The sequence below is a fragment of the Malaclemys terrapin genome, chromosome 25 (genome assembly GCF_027887155.1).
Source record: "Malaclemys terrapin pileata isolate rMalTer1 chromosome 25, rMalTer1.hap1, whole genome shotgun sequence".
In the NCBI taxonomy this organism is placed as follows: domain Eukaryota; kingdom Metazoa; phylum Chordata; order Testudines; family Emydidae; genus Malaclemys; species Malaclemys terrapin.
The window spans coordinates 4,958,895-4,974,110 of NC_071529.1; the positions used below are offsets into that span (position 1 = coordinate 4,958,895).

A 15,216-nucleotide genomic window follows, 5' to 3' on the forward strand; every position below is an offset into this window, starting at 1 on the left:
GAACCAGATGATCCTGAAGAAGAAGCTAAAAATTTCTACAGGGAGAGTTAGGGAATAACGCACCCATTGGTTCCTAGCTCTCTTTCACATTGCCATCTCCCCAGAAAATAATCCCTCCTGTGTTTTGATGCGGCCATAGATACAGTTCTATTTATGTGCAGTTGCCCAACCTTTCTCGTCATTTATCTAGTCACCAATGAGGACAATTGCCTTCCTGCATCAGTTATTTCTGTGATGTGTATGCCCTGGAGCTGGTCAGGAAATGTTTTTGTTTTTCCTGTGGAAAATTTTGACTGGTCATCGACAGCCTGTCACAGGGTGCTTCTTCAGCTACCTGGGATGTCTCACAGCCTGCCCTGTTTCCCTGGTCTCTCAGGCTAACACATGCCCAGATTGTTTCCCTTTCATCGGATGTACCTTTGGGTATGTCTGCACTTAAAACATACAGCAGCGCAGCTCCAGCGCTTCAGAGTAGACACTACCTACAACGATGGGAGGGGTCCTCCTATGAGCATAGGGAATCCACCTCCCCAGAGACAGTAGCTAGGCGGATGGAAGAATTCTAACCACTCCGAATGGGGGGTGGTAGCTTTTCCACTGATAAAGCGCTGTCTAGACTGGCGCTTTTCAGCACTAAAACTTTTATCGCTCAGGGGGTGTTCACTCCCTCTGGGGCACCTGGCATTGGGCACTGTCAGTAGACAGCACACTGGGCTAGATGGACCTTTGGTCTGACCCAGTATGGGCATTCTTATGTTCTTATGAGTCTATTGCCCCTCACTGGGACGAGGCTCCAGACACCCACTAGATCTCATTGGTCTTTTCCATCCATGATGCCCCGGCCTCTCTGATCAGAGCGCTGGGCCACAGACGGGCTGGCTGGCGAAGGACACCGTGCCCTGACAGGGATGGGGCAGGGGAATTCCTTACCCACGACAGTCACGTGAGCCCGTTCGGACCCCATCAGAACGTTCGCTGGCAGCTGCAAGTAGATTTCTTCGGACGCTGCGTAACACGAAGGCAAAGACACACTGTTAAAGGCCTGTTGGGAACCTGTCTGTCTCTAGCCAATCAGATCCCTACATTCCTCACCGTCCAGGACTCTCGCCCAGTCACAGCCCCTCTCTCAACCCCAAGCTCCCTCCGCCGTGGCACATACGTGCCCTTGAGGGTGAGGGCTGGGGGTTCTCAGCGGAGAGTCCTGCCTGTGGGAATCAGTCCCTCTCCTGGCCCCAGAGAGCTGGTGTGATGAGCTCTGCAGGGAGCATCGTACACACGGGACCAGGCTGCAGGGGAGAGGAGCTGGTACAAGAGGGGCTAGTGAGACTCGGGAGCAGGAGCCGAATGTGCTCGAGCCTTCGGCCCATGGCAGACGGTTCCATAACTGCCCACTAGGGGGTGCATCTTCCCCAGGCAGCTGGGCCTGGACCCTGTCCCAGGCAGGACATTGGCCTGGATGCCCCCTGGTCCGGTCCGGCCTGGCGGCTCCTGTGCCCCTGCCTGGGCCATCCAGCGGCTCAGCCATCACTGATGTGCCGCAGCCAAGAGACGCCCCGTGTTAGTGACACCCACTGAGCCCCGCACAGGCGCTGGGATCCTACCTTCCTGGCAGAGCAGGGAGCTGTGCGCCTTCTCCTCCAGGATCCCTCCAGGCTGTGGGGAAGGAGCATCAGACAGAAGGTCAGGAGAAGGGACCATGCACGTCACAGCCTGACAGGGCCTGCTGGGTCAGCCAGTGCCCCTAGCCAGGGCAGGATCATAGAATCATAGAATATCAGGGTTGGAAGGGACCTCAGGAGGTCAACTAGTCCAACCCCCTGCTCAAAGCAGGACCAATCCCCAACTAAATCATCCCAGCCAGGGCTTTGTCAAGCCGGGCCTTAAAAACCTCTAAGGAAGGAGATTCCACCACCGCCCTAGGCAACCCATTCCAGTGCTTCACCACCCTCCTAGTGAAATAGTTTTTCCTAATATCCAACCTAGGATAATCCTCTACAGCCCGTGCTGTGGGGCTCGGGCACATCCAGCTCTCAGCGCCCCAGCGATGGGGCTCCCGTCCCTTCCCCGGGGAGACTGTTCCCAGCCCAGCAAATCGCGCAGCTTCTTCCTCTTCAGTGCGGAGCTTCCCTCTGCTAGTTCCCTCCAACCCCTTGAGCCCTCCCATGTGTCACACTCAGCCACTCCCCTTGGGGCTAACCCCCATCTCTGTCTGCCCCAGGACTCTCCCACTAGCTCCCTGATCTCGCTGGGACGGGGCCGTGTGACGGGGCAGTGCAGGTTGGGGTCCGGGATGCGGACGGCACGGTGCTGGGGCATTATTTTCTGTGGCAGGACAAAGAACAATCACAAGCGCAGACTCGGCCCACGGTTACCAGGGGGTGAGACCCAGGCCCCGGATCTCCCTCCGCTCTGCCCAGAGGCCCCGACCAGACACTGACCTGGACCAGCAGGGGCTTTATCACGGTGTCCACTCGCCCCTGAGCCGGCACCACGGCCAGCTCTGTGCCGCACAGCTCTTCGGTGTGCAAAGCCTCGGTGCTGACGGTGAAGTTCACCTCCCCTGCAGAGCAAGGCGGGAGATGCCCCCGTTAGACAGACCAATGCCCCTTCCCGAGGGAGACAGGACCCCGGGTATGAGTGGGGGGAGGATAGTGGAAGTGGGAGGGGAGAGGGTGGTGAAGAATGGAGAGAAAAGCAGAAAAAGAGAGAAAAGGGAGAGAGAGAGTGGGGGTGTGATAACTGAAGGGGGGACAGCTCCCTTTGATGGACACCCAGCCATCCAGTTCACTGTAAAATCCCTCTTGGTGGCTGTTCTCTGGTTGCTTTACCTGTTAGGATTAATAAAGTCCCTCAGGTAAAGAAAAGGTCACCTGCCCAAAAGAGCCAATGGGAAGGCTAGAACTTTTTAAAATTGGGAAGGAAGCTTCCCTGTGTGTCTGTGGTTGTTCTCCAGAGAGGGGGAAACAGAGCAAAGGCAGGACCATGAGTACGCTATAATAGGGTTACCAGCCCTCCGGGTTTCCCCGGACATGTCTGGCTTTTTCAGCTTTAAATGGCCTTCCGGGGCGGATTTCTAATAAAGTAGAAATGTCCGGGATTTCCCCATTCCCCTCATGCAGAGTGCGGCGCGGCTGATTGAACGGCTGGGCCTGATTGAAAGCCGCTCACAGCCACTGGGGCCTCTAGCAGCCAGTGTCCCTCCCCCGCTCCCTCCTCCCCCGCAGAGCAGCGCAGAACAGTGTTTGGCTCCACATGGATCCCGCAGCTCTCCCTTGGCCTGGTGGGGGGGGGGCAGGCAAGGGACAGGGAACGGGGGGGTTAGATCGGTTGGGGGTTCTGGGGTGGGCTGTCAGGAGAAGCGGGTGTAGAGAGCGGTTGGGGCAGGCAAGGGACATGAAACAGGGGGGTTAGATTGGTCGGGGGTTCTGGGGGGGCTGTCGGGAGAAGCGGGTGTAGAGAGCGGTTGGGGCAGGCAAGGGGCAGGGAACGGGGGGGGTTAGATTGGTCGGGGGTTCTGGGGGGGGGCTGTCAGGAGAAGGGGGTGTAGAGAGCGGTTGGGGCAGACAAGGGACAGGGAATGGGGGGGTTAGATTGGTCGGGGGTTCTGGGGGGGGGCTGTCAGGAGAAGGGGGTGTAGAGAGCGGTTGGGGCAGACAAGGGACAGGGAATGGGGGGGTTAGATTGTTCAGGGGTTCTGGGGGGGGCTGTCGGGAGAAAGGGATGTAGAGAGTGGTTGGGGCAGTCAGGGGACAGGGAGGCTTAGATAAGGGGTGGGGTCCTGGGGGCAGTTAGCGTGGGGGGATCTCAGGAAGGGGCAATCAGGGGACAGGTAGGGGGTAGGGGGGTTCTGAGGGGGGCGGGACTGGGGCAGGGCTAGGGCGGCACCCCGTGTCCTCTTTTTTGATTGTTGAAATATGGTAACCCTATGTAATTAAATTAGGAATATTTAGAAAGACGTGATTAGGTTTTTTTCTGTTTATTTGTTAAGGCTTGTGGACTCCTCTGTGCTAACCCCAGATGCTTTTGTTTGCTTTTAACCTTTAGGATGAACCCTCAAGAAAGCTATTTTGGATGCTTAATTTTTGGAATTGCTCTTTTAAAAACTAGCAAAAGCCGAAGTTCCAGATGTATTTTCTTCTTTTTGTTTATAATAAAATTTCCCTTTTTTAAGAACAGGGTTGGATTTTTGGTGTTCTAAGTGGTTTGTGCATGTGGTTTGATCAGCTGGCAGCAACAGCTAATTTCCTTTGTTTTCTTTCTCAGCTCTTCCCTGGAGGGGGCATGAAAGGGCTTGAGGCACAGGGAGGAATTCCCAAGTGCTCCTTCCTGGGTCCAAGGGGTCTTTTTGCATTTGGGTGGTGGCAGCTTTTACCAAGCCAAGGTCAGAGAGAAGCTGTAACCTTGGGAGTTTAATACAAGCCTGGAGTGGCCAGTATTAATGTTTAGAATCCTTGTGGGCCCCATTTCTGCACTCGGCGTGCCAGAGTGGAGATTCAGCCTTGAGAAGGGGAGAAAAGAGAGAGAAGGCCAGAGGGGAAGGGAAGGACGGAGGGATGTGGTGACTGTGGGAAATGGTGAGTAGGCCGTAAGGGGTTTCTCTGCTGGGGTGTCTTCTCCCCCACCTGCTGCAGCTCTTCCCATCCCCTCCCCTTCCCCTTGGCACCAAGCTCTGAGCGACCCCGTCCTGTGCCCTCCTCCTCACTCCCAGCACAGAACTTCCAATGCCCCTTACCCGTCTGTTCCCCCACACGGAGCCTCCAAAGGCCCCTACCTGCCACTCTAGTGTGAAGGCTCCAGCACCCCTTCTCTGCCGCCCCCATTGTGCAGAGCCCCCCACCCCTTCCCTGCCCCTCCCTTCCTGCACAAAGCCCCCAGCGCCCCTTACCCAGGCTGCTCGCCGTCACCTCCCACTGGAAGGTTTTCCCTTCATCTGCACAGAGGCAGCTGGTGTACGCGCCGTCCTCGGCCGCCTGCACCTGGAACTGCGCAGACTCCGCCAGCGTCACTCGCACCTGTGGGGCCAACACGAGATCCCCCTTAGGGCTGTGGGGGATGCGCTCACACGCGCAGCTCCAGCTGAGACATGATCCCTCTGGGGCTCAGGCCTCCTCACCGCGATGTGCTGACCCCAGTGGTCACAGGGTCACAGCCAGTGACTGCCGGTGCCACTCGCGGGCCTGCGCTGCTGCCCAGCTCCCCAGCCCCAGTCACCGGCCCCAGCAGCTCCAGCAGCTCAGCCCCGGGCGGCGCTCACCTTGATGCACTGCCGCAGGTAGTTGAAGACAGTGGCCTTTAGGGCAAAGGCCCCTCCCTGGATCACAGAGTACGGCAAGGCCAGCTCCACAAAGAAGGGTTTGACGGCTGTGAAGGTGGCCATGGGCGAGAGCCCAAAGCCCACCTCGGCCGTGCAGAACATCCCAGCTTTCCACTCTGTGATGCTGTCGGGCACCGAGACTGGGACGTCCTTGGAGCCCCCCTCGCTGGGCCGGGACGGACACAAACAGAGCGTCAGACACGTGGCTGCCCCGTGGGAAGCACCCAGGAGCATGGCCACCGGAGACGTCCCTGCCCGACCCTACGCTGGGCTGGGGCCCTGGGCCGGTGGCACAGAAACAGGCCAATCCCAGAGAGCAGAGAGGGGAAGAGCTGTCAGTGCCCCCCTCTCGTCCCCTCCTCCGCCCCACGCCAGCTAGCTCAGGATCCTTCCTTGCCCCGGGACTCTCCGGGCTGGGCTCAATATCCCACGGGATGGGGATCCCCCCTTCCGCAGCCAGACACATCTCCCTGTCAGGGGGCTATTCCTGGGGCCAGCCTCAATTCCCCCTGCTCGGGATCCCCTGCCCCTCCCACTTCTACCCCATGTGCCACCCTCCATGCCCTCCTCCCGGGGGTTCAAACCCCTCCCATGTTCTCAGTGACAGAGCTCCCGGCACTGCATGGGAATGAAAACACCATGAAGGGCAATGGGGTCGGGATGATAAATCCCCCTGCTGACCCGACGGGATCCAGGGAATGGCTGGGAAGGGGCTGGTGCAAACCCTGCTTTGCTGGCGAGATGCAGGGTCATGGTGCTGCCCGGGCTCCCAGCCCACTCCCCCGCTCTGCGGGTTCGTTACATCTGTAAAGAGATGAATCCCATGGCCCTGGGGGCTTGTTATTCCCCATTGCTGTGCTGGGTTCCTCTCCGCTGGCAACAGGGCGCAGGAACCAGCCCCACGCGGGCAGCAAGCCCTCCCCCACCACTGCGCTGCCTCTGGGAGCTGCTGTTTTCGAGGTCTGGCCTGGAGGCCGCTCCGCAGGGACGGTCTGTGACAGCTCCTCACTCACCCCACAGGCACCAGGTCCCACAGCCACGTGTCTGGAAAATACGCACGTGGCGCTGGCTCCTCCTGGGTGCTGGGTTCCGGCATGGGCCGGGCATTGCTCACTGGGGTCCCTGCTGCAATATCCACACCTGCCTCCACGTTCTTAGGTGCCATGACTAGAAAAGATGCAAAGGGGGTTGAGGGAACCCCACACTGTATTGGGGGCAAATCCAGGCAATGATTGACGTGTGTTTGCACCTGTAAAGTCTTGATATTTGGGAACATTGCGGGGACTGGATGTGGCACTGACCCCTGCCCGGATGTGACCTGAACTGGGAGCAGCCAGTGGCAGGGCTGGGGCTGGAGCGGGATCAGGCTGTGGGTGCCCTAGATGCAGGACACACTAGTAGGGGGAAAAACAATAACAGAAAATGTGGAAATGGCAGAGGTGCTTAATGATGTCTTTGTTTCAGTTTTCACCAAAAAGGTTGGTGGTGATTGGACATCTAACATAGTGAATGCCAGTAAAAATGAGGTAGGATCAGAGGCTAAAATAGGAAAAGAACAAGCTAAAAATTACTTAGACAAGTTAGATGTCTTCAAGTCACCATGGCCTGATGAAATGCATCCCAGAATATTCAAGGAGCTGACTGAGGAGATAGCTGAGCCATTAGCGATTATCTTTGATAATCTGTGGGAAGCGATGCAGGCCGAAGGATGTGCTGGCCGCCCTTCCTGCAGTCCCCATTGGCCTGGAGCGGCAAACCGCGGCCAGTGGGAGCCACGATTGGCCGAACCTGTGGACTCGGCAGGTAAACAAACCAGCCCAGCCCACCAGGGGCTTTCCCTGAATAAGCAGCAGGCCTAGTTTGAGAACCACTGTTGTAAGCAAGACACAAGAAAGAATTCTTCTGCTCTACTCTACTCCACACTGATTAGGCCTCAACTGGAGTATTTTGTCTATTTCTGGGTGCCACATTTCAGGAAAGATATGGAGAAATTGGAAAAAAATCGAGAGAAGAGCAACAAAAATGATTATAGTTCTAGAAACAATGAAATATGAGGGAAGATTGAAAAAATTGGGTTTGTTTAGTCTGGAGAAGAGAAGACTGAGTGGGGACATGATAACAGTTTTCAAGGACATAAAAGGTTGTTACAAGGAGGAGGGAGAAAAATTGTTCTTAACCTCTGAGGATAAGAAAAGAAGAAATGGGCTTTAATTGCAGCAAGGGAGGTTTAGGTTGGACATTAGGAAAAAATTCCACTCAGGGTGGTTAAACATTGGAATAAATTGCCTAGGGAGGTTGTGGAATCTCTGTCTTTGGAGATTTTTAATAGCAGGTTGGACAAACACCCATCAGGGATGGTCTAGATAATCTTTAGTCCTGCCATGAGTGCAGGGGACTATCTAGAGACGTCTCGAGGTCCCTTCCAGTCCTATGATTCAGCACATGGGTGGGAGCCAGAGAATCCTGAGCTCAGTCCCAGCTCTGCCCTGAGCAGCGTTAAGGGTATGTTGCACACCCAGAGCCCTTCACAAAGAGCTGCTAGCCGGGCAGGTCAAATCATTAGCCACACTGAGCAGCTGGGACATGGAGGCCTAGGGAGGCTCAGTGCATTTCTACCGCAACCACTGAGCATGAGTGGGCATTGCAGGACCCCATGTGGTTGCCTCCATAACACCCAGCTTGATTCTCAGATCCCAGGGCAGCACATGGGGCTGGTGCTAGAAAAGCCATCGGTCTCCATGTGAAGTGAATGTATCTGGGCTGGAGTCACAGAGAGACAGGCAAGGAGCCGGCCGATGCCGTGGTCACCACCACTTGGCACTGTGTGATTAGCATGTGTATTGGGGTGGTGTCCGCAGGAGGTCGGGTACCATCCCTCCACAGGCAGCTGCAGGCCCTGCCTCAAAGAGCCTCCAGCAGAAGGGGGGAGGAGCAGAGCTGAATTGGAAGGGTCAGATGATCACATGTGCCCAGCTCCCACTGAGAACACTGGAGAAACCCTCCCACCCTGAGCCCAATGGAGAACAATGGAGAATCCCCACCCCCACTCCATTGAGAACAATAAAGAATCTCCACCCCTGGCCTTTTTGAGAACAATGGAATTGCCAAGGGCAATATTAGAACCAGGATCAGAACCCAGGTCCCAGGCCCGATCTAGGAGCCCACACGGCGTCTCCCCTCAGAGGGCAGAAAGGGCATTTGGAATAGCTGATCAAGAGTGATGGAAGTGCCCAGTCCACTGACCTGGTGAGGACAATGCAGGGCAAGGCCAGCCACCCTGGCCTATCAAATCTAAAGGTAAAGAAAAATCTCCATGTTCACAGGGCTTCTTGGTGTTGGTGAGAATTTCCAAAGCCACATCCTGGTGAGAAGGAAGACAGAGGAAAAAGCATCAGGAGCTGCTAAAAGAGGGGACTGTGACATCATACTTTGGCCTTTTTCCTCCCCCACCTATGCTGGAAGCAACAAGAACACTGGGCGGACAAAGACTTCAACTGAGGAAACTGGTCCCAGGCTTAAAAGGGGAAGCCTGTGTGTTAAGAACTGTAACCTCTAGTGGGGTGAGAAAATGGCTTGATCCAAATACTGCCTGGAGTAATAAGGTTTAAGATTTAGATTGTGCACTTACCTTTTATTTTCTTTAGTAACTATCTCTAAACTTTTCTGCCCACCACTTATAATCACTTAAATTGATCTTTCTGTAGTTAATAAATCTGTGTTACATTTTACAGAAAACAGGGTGTTTTGGTTGAAGTTTTGGGAAATCTCAGCTGAGGTTACAAAGGCTATTCTATTCAAGGGACACCATAATAGGACCTAATCACAACAGCTACACCATGAGAGGCTCATTCACCTGCCCATCCACCAATGTAATATATGCCATCATGTGCCAGCAATGCCCCTCTGCCACATACATTGGACAGTCTCTATGCAAAAGAAAAAATGGACCCAAATCAGACATCAAGAATTATAGCATTCAAAAACCAGTCGGAGAACACTTCAACTTCCCTGGTCACTCAATTACAGACCTAAAAGTCGCAATTCTTCAACAAAAAAACTTCAAAAACAGACTCCAATGAGAAACTGCATAACTGGAATTAATTTGCAAACTGGACATCATTAAATTAGGCTTGAATAAAGACTGGGAGTGGATGGGTCATTACACAAAGTAAAAACTATTTTCCCATGCTAATTTTTCCCATACTGTTACTCATACCTTCTTGTCAACTGTTTGAAATGGGCCATCTGGATTATCACTACAAAAGTTTTTTTACTCCTGCTGATAACAGCCCACCTTAATTGTTTAGTCTTGTTAGAGTTGGTATGGCAACACCCATTTTTTCATGCTCTCTGTGTATATATATAGATATCTATATCTATATCTATATCTTCCTACTGTATTTTCCACTGCATGCATCTCATGAAGTGGGTTTTGGCCCATGAAAGCTTATGCCCAAATAAATTTGTTAGTCTCTAAGGTGCCACAAGTACTCCTCGTTCTTTTTGCTGATACAGGTAACACAGTTACCACTCTGAAAGGCTAGTGTGTGTCCTCTCCACATCGAGGGAGGGGCGGACTGGGTAATAAACTTACACTGGCCAGGCTTCTGACCAGGGCAACATGGTACAGTTCCGGGGTGCAAGGCGGGGGGCTTGGGAGATTGGCTGGTGCCTTTCTCTGTGTGATTCGTATGCGGCTCTGGGAGCATTCACGCAATCTAGCTGGGTGGGGGGCTCTACATGTGGTTGTGCTGAGTGATCACAGCGCTTGGAGGGGTTTGCTGCTTGTCACTAGCAAAGTACTGTGAGAGACAGCCCAAGCTGGAGAGTGAAGGGGGCACAGCAGTATCCCAGGTCCAGGGTATACCTGGGGATCCCATCACACAGAGCTGTGCCTGCGAAAGGAGGAGAGGGGCACGTGAGCCTCGAAGGGTCCAGTCTGCCTCAGTCCAGCTCTGAGGAGCCTGCTTGGATTCTCCTAACCGGGTGCTGGAGGCTTTGCCCTTCCCTCTGCTCGATGCTCATTTCCTTGGCAACCCTCTGCAGGAACGGCAGCGTCTGCACATGGCTCTTACAGCCCTTGAAAACGTCGCCTCCAACCCCAGATTTCAGTCTCGGACAAAACTGCCAAACGGAGCCACTGCAGAGCGGAGGCAACGGGCGCAACTTGCAGCCTCCGAAACTTGCCCTGGGTGGGGCCTGAACTCACAGCCCGTGGGCACCCCGGCGATCCACGGGCCACAGCACATCCCCTGGCACCCCTCGGTCACTTTGACACCAGACTGCCTGCAAACCCGCTGGCTCCACAGAGCCCCAGCCTGGCTGCACATGTGCCTCCCAATCTCTGGGGCCTCAGTTCAGGTCGCCTCCCTCAGGTTCTGGACGTTCCCCTCAGTAATGTTGGGAATATTGCTCCCCAGAGGGGTGGAGGGGGGGCACGAGCTGGGGTAAATCCCAAGCAGCTGAGACCAGTTTGGGAAAATCAGAGCCAGAGCTGGAGCCCCAAGTGCAGGCAAACAGCATGATGAGAACCCGGTGGTCGTGTAAACCCATTTTATGAGGGGGGCTGTATCTTGAGCTCTCCCCCACTCAAATGACCCATGTGGCCCACTAGCCCCACCCTGCACTGCCATGAGGCACAGCACATCTCAGGCCAGGCTGTGGATGTCAGAGCACTCAGACACTCCTCTTTAAACAGCCAGCGACACTCAACCTCCGCTCGAGCAGAGCTGCCACCCCCTGCAATGTGCAGCACCCGCCCATGGGGCCGGCCGCGCTCCCCGAGCTCCCCCCGTGGCAGCATCTGTCTGGTCCCCTGGTGCCCAGAACCCAACGCCCCCGCCCGCCTGGGGGACAGTTCTGGGGAGTGACTTGGCCACTGGGCAGCCCCTAGATGCCGTGGTGCGCGCGGTGCTGGGTGCCATGGGCAGCACGCCCACCGCACGGGCGCTGGCACGGTGAGCAGCCCATTCCACTATGGCCGTCTGACTGGGCTCCCAGGCCCTGGGGAGGCTGCCAACACTCAGAGCAGCCCCCAGCTGGGACAGAGCCCCAGTCTCCTGACTCCCAGTTGTTAGAGCAACAGGTCAACTATTTGCTTATAAGCCCAGCTGTCATATCAGGAGCAACGGCTGTCTCTGCAAAACACCCGCTGCAGCCCTCTGTGCAGCAAGATTCTGCGATAAGACAAGGTGGCCAAACCACCAGCCTAGGTGAGACAGACAGGCACTGCTATTTTAGTCTAACATATGCCTCAGAGTGGAGTGCAGGGGGGAGAGAATGGGGGTGCTAAGGAAAGAGGTGATAAGTTCAAGTAAAATGTTAAACCGCATCCTGTTATGTATCCATCCCCTTGCCTCTCTCTCAATCTGCATACAAGGCCTTTTGCAATGTTCCTTCCGCATATACGTATAAGGTATGCATGCTAAGTTGTTTGTTGCTAGGTATAAAAAGGCTGCTCTGTACTTGTAAGGGGCTCTCTCTCTGGCATTAGCCGAGGAGAGCACCCACTCAGCTGACTGGTCAATAAAAACTTAAAGCCGTCTTCTAGACTCCCGTGCCTCCTTGGGGTAATTGGGCAGCTCCAGGGGGAAACGAGCCCATTTGGCTAACACAGTCCCCTGAGGTCTTTGGGAGGACATCGTCCATCCCTCCCTCTGGCAAGGCAGGACAGCAGCTGCTCCCGAGGACGCAACTGTTAGGCACTGGCTGGGATTGTTCACTGAAAACACAGGGCGAGGTCTGTAAAGGGGGACGTGGGCTCCCAATTCCGGTTAATTTCAGTCCCTGAATCCCCTTGTTAGGAGAATGTGAAGTAAATAAGGTAGAGACTAAATAATAATAATCTTGCTTCTGGCCTTGCTTTTAGTGTAAACAGGAATAAGCAATCAAGAGAATGTAAGTGACAGCACAGGGCTGCACCCCGACTTCTTCCCCCCGCAGCTGGTAGCCTTGAAGATAAAGGGCTAATTGAGCAAAGGGTTGCCATAGTTACCAAGTAGCTGTAGGGGAGGAGATGCAAAGTGTGCGAGGGAGTGACCATGAGAAAAAGAAACCTCGCACCTTACCCCTCCCATTGGGTACAAAAGAGGCGGTCTCATCGACCCCAGACTCAGGACCCCCCAGAACGGAACAGGACCATACACTGGAAGGGTGGTACCAGGGGAGGGGCACTACGAGTATAATTCAGTTTGCCGAGAAGGGGGGGGGGAAGGGAGCTCCGTCGGCGTGCGGAGCTAGGGGTCAGGAGAAGAAGTGGGGGTCTATTGGCGTATAGAACAGTAGTTGGGGACGGGAAGAGGAAAACTCTGTTGGCGCATAGAGATAGCCCGACTGGTGTGAAGGCCTTCGGAACATGCTTGCACCAATAAACCCATTGAATTCCCTGCAGACTGGACTCTGGATTGTTATTTTCCAGCAAACTGTGTCTGGGAACTGAGAGGGAGGAAGGAGCTGGACCCCCGCCAACACCCCTGTTGCCAACACCCCCTCATTGCCCCCTCTGCACATTTCACTCAGGTGGCTTCCCCCTCCTCCAGGCTGCCTGGGACGGGCAGGAGAGCACTGGGAGTACCAGAGGCACCATCTCCGGGAGCTCCGTTCCCACACCCAGTGCCACTGCAGGTCCTGCTGGCCGGGAGGAGCCATTTCAGGAAAATCCTGCTCTGCCCCTGTGGCCCCGGGGAGCAGGCTCAGTTGCTCTGTGGCGAAGGTGCGCGCAGGCTGGTCGAAGGGATGGAGCAGGCGTGGTGCAGAGGGATTCCTCACAGAATAATGCTGCCAAACTCCAAGCCTCTGCTGGTCATGTGGGACCTGCCATTCCCAGGGGCTTCCCATTCAGCCAAATGGGGGCTGCATGTCATGGGGAAGGCAAAGGGCACCTCCCTGACCCCAGGGCGACCTCCTGGCCTAGGTCAAGTCTCTGCTCCGAGGCAGGGAGCTTCTCAATTAAACAGCTTAATTTTATCATGGGAAAACCGAGTATTTCCCCACCTCCCCTGCTGAGCTGTGTTAGCTGAAACTCTTCAGAAAGTTCAGCATGAGGCCGACCCCTGGCTGAGGGAAATTTCAGCCCCAAACATTTCAGTCTGACAAAGTTACATGAACTGAAAATTTATAACAGGTAGTGCCAGAGAACTGTAAGTGGAGGTAGCGCTGCCAGCCCCACATGTAATATCCCTGTGCCCAGGAGCGAGGTGGGATGGGGCATTCCTGCTCCCTGGATACGCCAGGGATTTGTCCCAGGGCCTGGGCCGTGTCTGAAGGTGGCTGGGGAGGTGTATCCCAGGCCTGAGTTTGCTAGGAGCATCCCTGGTGATTCATTGGAACAGGCCAAACCGTTTGGTGGGATTCACCCCTGGATGCCAGCATCTCTGGGCACATCGGAGCCAGTTTAGTCCTTTCAGCCTACAGAGGAGTGTGAGGCCTGGCCAGGCCCAACCCTACCTTAAACAGGTTGTAGGCGTCAGGCTGAGGGGGGATATAGCTGCTAGTCCCTCTGCGCCGCCTCTGGTAACGAGCCTCACGGAAGTTAAGAAATGGACGTCCTGCTTGTCCAGCCTCTCCTCGTTCTCCTCTGTGTCCAGGCACTCCTTGAGGTCCTGTGTGTCCAGGCACTCCCTTACTTATGTGTGGACAATCATATTGCAGAGTCACTTGATCTGCAGTGGGATAGCCTCCGTGGGGAAAATTGCGGAGCAAGTTATAGACCTAAAGACAAACACAGACAGTGTCAGCCATGAAACCAAGACATGAGCTATCCCAGGGCGAACTCCTGCTCCTCCTCCCACTAGCACATCACCCCACAAACCTCCACTCTCACCCCAGCCTCATCTCTAGTCTGGACACCTCCCCCCACCCTGCCCAGCACCCAGCCCCATCCCTCATATGGGCATCTGTAACCCTAAGTGCCCTGTGACATTATGACCCATATTCTTCATAGAGATATTGTAATGATGTGATTATGGCATAACTAAGATGTGTTTGACTCCCTCAGGGAACTGATGGGCAGGATCCCCTGGGAGAATAACAGGAGGGGGAAAGGAGTCCAGGAGAGCTGGCTGTATTTAAAAGAAGCCTTACTGAGGGCGCAGGAACGAACCATCACGATGTCCAGAAAGAATAGTAAATATGGCAGGTGACCAGCTTAGCTTAACAGAGAAATCTTCAGTGAGCTTAAATACAAAAAGGAAGCTTACAAGAAGTGGAAACATGGACAGATGACTAGGGAGGAGTATAAGAATATTGCTCGAGCACGCAGGAATGTAATCAGGAAGGCCAAAGCACAATTGGAGTGTTCGTGTGTGTATGTGAGTTAATAAAGATGAATGTGTGTGTTGTGTTGATTGTGAGAGCAATTTATAGATGTTCTTTAGGTATTACACACAAGAACTGCTCTCAGCCACCTGTGGAAGACGGGCCATCTGAAGCGGGCGCATCACCTAGCATCACTTCAAACTGTAAGGCAGTATGGCTTGGAGCACTCTTTAACTTGTTTTGATTATTATTGTGTCAGGGATTGTTGTTTGCACCAATAAAAGGTGCCTTGTTTTGGAAAAGAACACTGCTTGTGTCATTCATTTATTGGAAGGCTGTATCAGTGTCCTCCAGGTATTTCCTCCGTCACCCTGGGAACCCATACATGACAAGAACAGATTGGTGTGATTATAACAGGTGGGCTGTTGTGAGGGAACCCTTGGTAAATCCAGGAGGGGGCAATAGGTGGGCTATTTTGGGGGTACCTTAATTCTGTTTTCAGGGTAATAACTAGACCATCAAGTCCTGTCTCCTGCTGCCCCATGGGGCTTGGGAGGCTTCACTCACCGTGTGCAGAGCCCGTGAGCCCCTGGACGGCAGGCGCCAGCGATGGGCCGAGTGCGATTCTGTATCACCACCCAGGCAGG

The 15,216-nt window shown here is 54.5% G+C and overlaps 1 protein-coding gene across 1 annotated transcript in view; it reads right to left on the reverse strand.

Moving 5' to 3' along the window:
• The window catches only part of LOC128829339 (alpha-2-macroglobulin-like protein 1), a 56,953-nt gene that overhangs the window by 19,030 nt on the left and 22,707 nt on the right, over nt 1-15,216 (reverse strand). Inside the window, exons 16-23 of the mRNA XM_054014720.1 lie at nt 13,760-14,023; nt 8,558-8,675; nt 6,328-6,481; nt 5,255-5,480; nt 4,886-5,012; nt 2,439-2,560; nt 1,602-1,653; nt 931-1,005 (exon numbers count right to left, since the gene is read on the reverse strand). Of these exons, the coding sequence (XP_053870695.1) occupies nt 931-1,005; nt 1,602-1,653; nt 2,439-2,560; nt 4,886-5,012; nt 5,255-5,480; nt 6,328-6,481; nt 8,558-8,675; nt 13,760-14,023 (1,138 nt within the window). The remainder of the gene's footprint in view (nt 1-930; nt 1,006-1,601; nt 1,654-2,438; nt 2,561-4,885; nt 5,013-5,254; nt 5,481-6,327; nt 6,482-8,557; nt 8,676-13,759; nt 14,024-15,216) is intronic.